The sequence below is a fragment of the Vombatus ursinus genome, unplaced genomic scaffold, assembly GCF_900497805.2.
Source record: "Vombatus ursinus unplaced genomic scaffold, bare-nosed wombat genome assembly UNPS02014768.1, whole genome shotgun sequence".
Lineage (NCBI taxonomy): Eukaryota > Metazoa > Chordata > Mammalia > Diprotodontia > Vombatidae > Vombatus > Vombatus ursinus.
Window position 1 is genome coordinate 23,288,172 of NW_020954546.1, and position 6,000 is coordinate 23,294,171.

Consider the following 6,000-nt stretch of genomic DNA (forward strand, 5'->3'; position numbering starts at 1 on the left):
ATCAAATCAACAAACCTTGATTGAGTGCTGACTGTGTGTTGGCCTTATACTTCATCACATTCTGCCTTGGGACATCTTTGGTGTTTTTGCAGTATAGAAGCCACTGGACCCAAATCCTCTCATCATTATGCAGCAGAGGAAAGCTTCTTGTGGCTATGGTATAGTGAACTCTCTGGAAAGAAAAGGCTAGCATCCAAATCTGGGTACTGCTGCTTGATCAACAAGCATTTATTAAGCTCTTACTACATGCTGGGTATTGTGCTTACCAGTTGTGTGACTCTGGGCAAATCACCCAACCACTCTGGGTCACAGCTTCCTATTCTGCAAAATGGACTAGACAGAGGCCTCCAGAGGCCCCTTCCAGCTCCTCAGTCCTTGACAGACTGTGTCGTAGAACGTTAGAGGTGGAACAGGCTTTAGAGATCATCTGCCTTAATCCTCTCCTTTTGCAGATAAGGAAACTGAGTTGTAAGTAGGAATTATTCCACCTAGGGCAAAAATAGCTGGGAGGAGCTCTCCAGGGGCTGCAGGACCAGAGATATCAGCTTGATTTGGGTCAGCATCTGGTCTAGCAGGGAGTAGAGAATCTTCTGGATTTGGGGAGTGGTGGAAAGGAAGGTTTGGATGGGGGAACCAGGGAGAAGAGAGTCTTCTGGGTTTGGGGGTGGTGGAAAGGAAGGCTTGGGCAGTGGAGTCTGGGAGAACAGACCCTGGGGGAAGGGGGAGTTATGGCACATGATGTCCCGGGGCAAAGTCTCATTGTCCCTGGACTAGTTATGAACTGTCAGGAAACTAATGCTGGGACACACAGTTTATAGCAGCAGAACCAAGGCTAGAAGTCATGGTTTTCCTCCTTGACACCATCTCCCTTAGTGCCTATCATAGTGTAAGGTACAAAGTAAGACTCTTGAGAAAGTGTTGTTGAAGGAATGAATGAATATAGTCGAGAAGAGAATTGGGGTTGGAGGAAATAGTACTGGCCTTAGAAGTTAATAAGCCTGAGGCTTCCTGAATTCTCTGATAAAGAGCTATTCTTCTAGCCATTTGACTTAGTGTCCAGAAAGTTAGCCTCTGGTACTGGAAAGGAGGTCCTGGTCTAAGCAAGAAATCTTACTATTGTGCTTTGATTCCCATTCCTGTCCTTCCACAACTCACAAAGCAGGAATGGAGCTGGAAATGGGAAACATAATACTCCCTCATCCCCTTTAGGCATCGATAAGAGCTCTTAGTTTTCCCAAGATTAATCAACCAATCAAAAAGCATTTATGAAGTGCCTGTTCTGTGCCAGGCACTGTCCAAGGTGCTGGAAAGAGAAAGAAAAAAGAAATAATCCTTGCCCTCAAGAAGCTTACTTTCTCTTGGAAGGAAACTCCACGAATCTGGATAAGTATGTGGAAAATATATCCAAAGTAAACACAACTTCCAGGGTTGGGGGGGCAGGGCAATAGCAACTTGGTGGGTGGAGTGACACCAGAAGAGGCTTCATGTAGGAGGTGGCAATTGGTCTGAACCTGGTACCTCTTAGGAACCAGTGCCATTGACCTCCAGCGGCTGAGGTGACAATTCCACTGCAAAATCTGGCTGGAGAAGGGGTGTGTGGTGAGTGTGAACTCACCCCAGACTGGCTCCCCTGAGTGGATTGACCAAACTGGCTTAAATGGTAGCCAAGGCAAGGAAGTCAATTCTGTTCTAGTCATGCCCAAAGCATGCATGCCTCTTTTGACTCTAAAACTACTAACCAGGTTGGACTTTTTCAGGTCTCTTGCAAAGGCATCCTGGAGTAGTGGAAAGAACTCTGGATTTTGGAGTCCAAGGATTGGGGTCTGTATACCAGCTCCGAGACTTGCTATCTTTGTGATGTCACTATGCCTCAGTTTTCTCCTGTGTAAAATGAGAGGACTTGACTAGATAGGTTCCCAGGTGCCTTCAGACTCTAAATTCTGATTCTGAGGAATTGGGATAAGAGGACTCCTACTCTTGTTCCACCCCCCCCCCCCCCAGCTCTTTGCCTCAGACTACCCAGAGAAACTTCTTCATTCCAGGACCCCCTTTGCCCTAGAGAGAGCCTCTGAAGTGCAGATAGAAAGAATTCCTCTTAAATTCCCCGAGGCAAATTTACTGCCTTCTAAGGGAAATCTATCAAATGATGGCATTGCGTTACATGAGCCCTATGGTCCCTTCTAGCTCTCAATGCTGTCCTTCCCTTTCCTCCCTCCTTCCTGCCTCATCGCCCCTTAAAATGGAAGATCCTGACAATTGTTGGGTTATGCTTCCTATGGGAACACAGCTGCTCAGTCTGTTCTGGCCCAGGCTTCCTTCAAGATCCAGATTCATGGTACTCTCTTTAGTAAAGGCACTGGATGGGAAGGACGGAGGTCTGGAAAGGACCTGGGAAATCATCCAGTCCAATAGCCTCCTTTTACAGAGTTTGTGCCAAGGCTTAGAGAGCCTACCCGAAGTCACACAGCCAGTATGAAGGCACAGAGGGGTTAAGTGATTTGCCAAAGTCACAGCCAAGATCTAGGATGTGAACTCGAGGCCTTGAAATCCAAATCTAGGACTTCAACCCCCTAGCCAGAAAGCACTGCTTCCCATTCAGAACAGCAGCCACCCTCCAAGAAGTTGGGGCCCCAGGGACTACTCAGTACCAGTGTAGGCCTCAGCCTCTATGCCTGGGCTGTCCTATTCTTGTAAAATTCTGAGAAAAGGGTGTTTATTTCCTCCCTCCTCCATTCTCTTCCTTCCAGGACTGAGGGTCAGGTGTCAGTGATTTCACCGACTGCCAAGTATAACAAAAACAGACTTTTCCAGGGTGGGGGGGCAGCTTCTCTAGTGCCCCCCAAACTGAGTAAAGCTAGAAGGGGCTTCTTGGGATCTGTACCAAGTTTGCCCGGGTCCTCTCGAAGCCTCCATTGTCCCCATCAGCCCTTGGGGTGGGGGTGGAGAAGGTCCCCTCCCCTCTCCCCCACTCTCCTCTGCTAACACCAGGGTCTTCGAGAAGACTGAATTCACAACCCTGTGTACCGGGCACTGGATGAGTCCTCCAGCCCAGCCCTGCCTCCGTCGCTGCCTTTTCCAACAGTGGGTGCCGTGGGGGGGGCAATCTCTGTGGAAGATGGAAAAGGGGGAAAGAAGAACAGCTCTCCCTCCTTTGGAAGCAAAGGCGTAACAGGTGAACGGGGGTGGGGTGGGGAGGAAGGAGGAGGGGCCAGCAGGGACCGGAGGCTGACAAACCCACAGACATCTTCCCGGGAAAGGGAGGCCCCAGAGAAGGGGGAGAGGGGACATCCAAGGGTTTTTGAAAGGGCACATACGCCCAGGTTTCTGGCTGCCTGCCGCGGCGAGCTGACCCGCTCCGCTAGCTACATGAGTGATAAATGATCTAAATAGCCGAGGGTCCTCTTCCCTCTCTCCCGTTCCCCTCCCTTCCCCCTGCAGCTCCCTCTGCTTTTCTGTCCCCCTCCCCCTCCACTGAGTCCCTCGGTCTGGGGGGGGGGGGGGACAATGCTCAGCTTGCCCAGGGCAGCTGGGCCGGGTGTGTTCAGCAACTGGTGTCTCCCTGGATAGCAGCACCGCCCTGCCAGGGGGAAAAATCGCTAGTCTGGTCCGTGCCCGACATCCTGGGACTGGAAGCTGGGGCCCAGGTGCGGAGAGAGGCTCCGCGGCCGGGGGCCGGCGGCGTGGAGAAGGGTCCTGGATAAGCGAGAAGCTGGAGCCATCCCTTGGGGATGCCTCCTGAAGTTCTGGTCCCCGAGTCTGAGCCCAAGGGGCAAGAAGGGGAAAAAATAGGGAAGGGGGCTTGCTGGCTCACCCCCAGTTACTAGGAGGGGAGGGAGGGGAACAAAGGCAAGGGGAGTTGAGAGGTATGTGTGTTGGGGAGGCAAAGGGAGAGGATCTGGTTGTGTGTGGTGAGGAGCAAAGGGGGAGTGTGTATGTGGGGGGGGTAAAGGAAGAATGTCTTCGTGTGTGTGTGTGTGTGTGTGTGTGTGTGTGTGTGTGTGAAGAGAAAGGGAGAGTGTGTTGTATATGGGGAGGGGCCGGGCAAAGGGCTCTCCCTTTGTTGTGCGTTGAATGTTGTGTGCATGTTGTAAGGGACCGGGCGGTGGGGGGGAGTGTCTGTTCTGTGTGTTGTGGATAGCAAGAGGAGAGCGTTCGCTGCGGGGTGGGAGGGTGGGGAGCAGAGGAGAGTGTGTTGTGTGAGTTATGGGGGGAAAGAGGAGAGCATTTGAGGTGTCTTGGGAGCGAGCTAAGAGCGTTGTGTGTGTTGCCTGGTAGGGAAGTGGGTTTGTTGTATGTAAGGGCGGGAGGACGGGGAGAGTGGTGTGTGTGTGTGTGTGTGTGTGTGTGTGTGTGTGTGTGTGTGTGTGTGTGTGGTGGCGGGGGCGGGGGATGGGAGAAAGCGGAGAAGAAAAGTCAAATACTTGGGAACTTACTGCAGTCGTCCGACTCGTAGCCCTCCCCGTCTATGTCTTCCTCCGGCTTGCCTCCGCCGCTACCGCCGCTGCCACCGGGCTGGGGCTGGGGCTGCGGTCGGGGCGGGGGCTGCCGCTGGCGGGTGGGGCTGGGGCCGTAGGCGCCGAACAGCTGGTCCACATCCTCCTCGTCGTCCCTGGGGGGGTCGGAGGGGCTGACCGAGGCTTGGCTGCCCCCGGCCTGCAGGGAGTCGGTCCTGCTGACGGCCGTCGGGAGTCCCCGGGGGAAGCGGGGGAAGTAGTCGGAGATTTGTTTGATGGGCTTGATGGGACCTGGACACACGTCAATGGCCATATGCTCCTGGATGCTGATGGTGGTCTTCTCTCCCCGCCGGAGTGTCATGCAGGCAGCTCTGGCCCCCCCCGAGCCCCTCGGAGAACGAGCCGGGCCAGGGCACGAAGCTCCCGAACGGGCGCGGGCGGTGGGGTGCAGCGAGCCGGGGAGGCTGGGCGCGCTTCACCGAGAGCCGGGCGCCGCGCTGGTGCCCTCCTCCAAAGCCCGTGCTGCAGCTGTTCCTGCCGCCGGCGCTGCTGCTGCTGCCTCCGCCTCCGTGGCCGCGGTGCGCATCGCGTCCTCTGCTGCTGCTGCTGCTGCTGCTGCTGCCGCCGCCGCCGCCTCTGCCGTCGTCGCCGTGCCCCTTCCCGCCGCCCCCAGACGGTCCGGAGCCTGCCAGCAGCGGGCAGTGAGCGCGCCGCACTGGGCTCGGCCCGCGGAGAAGTGCGAGGCCGACAGGGACTGACAAGCAGGGGGTGGGCCCTGCCGGCGTCACTGGGTAGCAACCAAGCAGGATGGAGGGAGCGAAGGAATGAGGGTTCGGAAGACGCACACTCGCACTCACACACTCACAGCCCAGGCGCTGGGGTCCAGGTACACAGGCACCCGAGGAACTGACCTGCACGCGCTATCACAGCCACCAGCACACAGGCCCATACTTCAACGCTGGCGTTCTCCCGGCGCAGATACACTGCCCCCCAACACACAAGCCCGAAACTCACTCACTTGATGGCAGCTGGAAGGGTCTGGGGGACGTGCACTGAGGATCAGAGCCACCAGTTCCTCAGTGAAGGTAAAGGGCATTAGTTTCTCCGCTGCTAGGAAAGATGAATAGAGATGGCCTGAGCGGAGACACTCAGGAGACCCCTGAGACCGGCTAGTGGCGTGGAAGAGTCGGAGGACCCAGTTCCAATCCTGACTCGACTACCTATGTGACCTTGGGAGAGAGATCTCCCTGCTCTGGGCCTCAGTTTACTTATCCATCCTATGAGAGGTACGGGTGAGATGGTTTCTCAAATCTCTCTTCAGCTCCAAGTCAGAATAATAACAACTTGCATTTGTAGGTCCCTTTAAGGTTTGCAAAGTGCTGTACGTGAATTATCTCATCTGATCCTCACAGCAACCAGTTTTACAAGAGAGGAGACAGGTTTAGAGAGATGGTTTGCCCAGGGTCAGGAAGCGGATTCAAACTCTTCTGAGACCCACAGCCTTTTCTCCTTTCAAGTATCACAGGTGGCCCAAAGTGCACACAGG

The 6,000-nt window shown here is 54.8% G+C and overlaps 1 protein-coding gene across 1 annotated transcript in view; it reads right to left on the minus strand.

Moving 5' to 3' along the window:
* The window catches only part of DOC2B (double C2 domain beta), a 62,235-nt gene extending 57,397 nt beyond the window's left edge, over positions 1 to 4,838 (minus strand). Inside the window, exon 1 of the mRNA XM_027862425.1 lies at positions 4,434 to 4,838. Within this exon, the coding sequence (XP_027718226.1) occupies positions 4,434 to 4,815 (382 nt within the window). The 5' untranslated portion in view covers positions 4,816 to 4,838. The remainder of the gene's footprint in view (positions 1 to 4,433) is intronic.
* Positions 4,839 to 6,000: the final 1,162 nt, after the last annotated feature.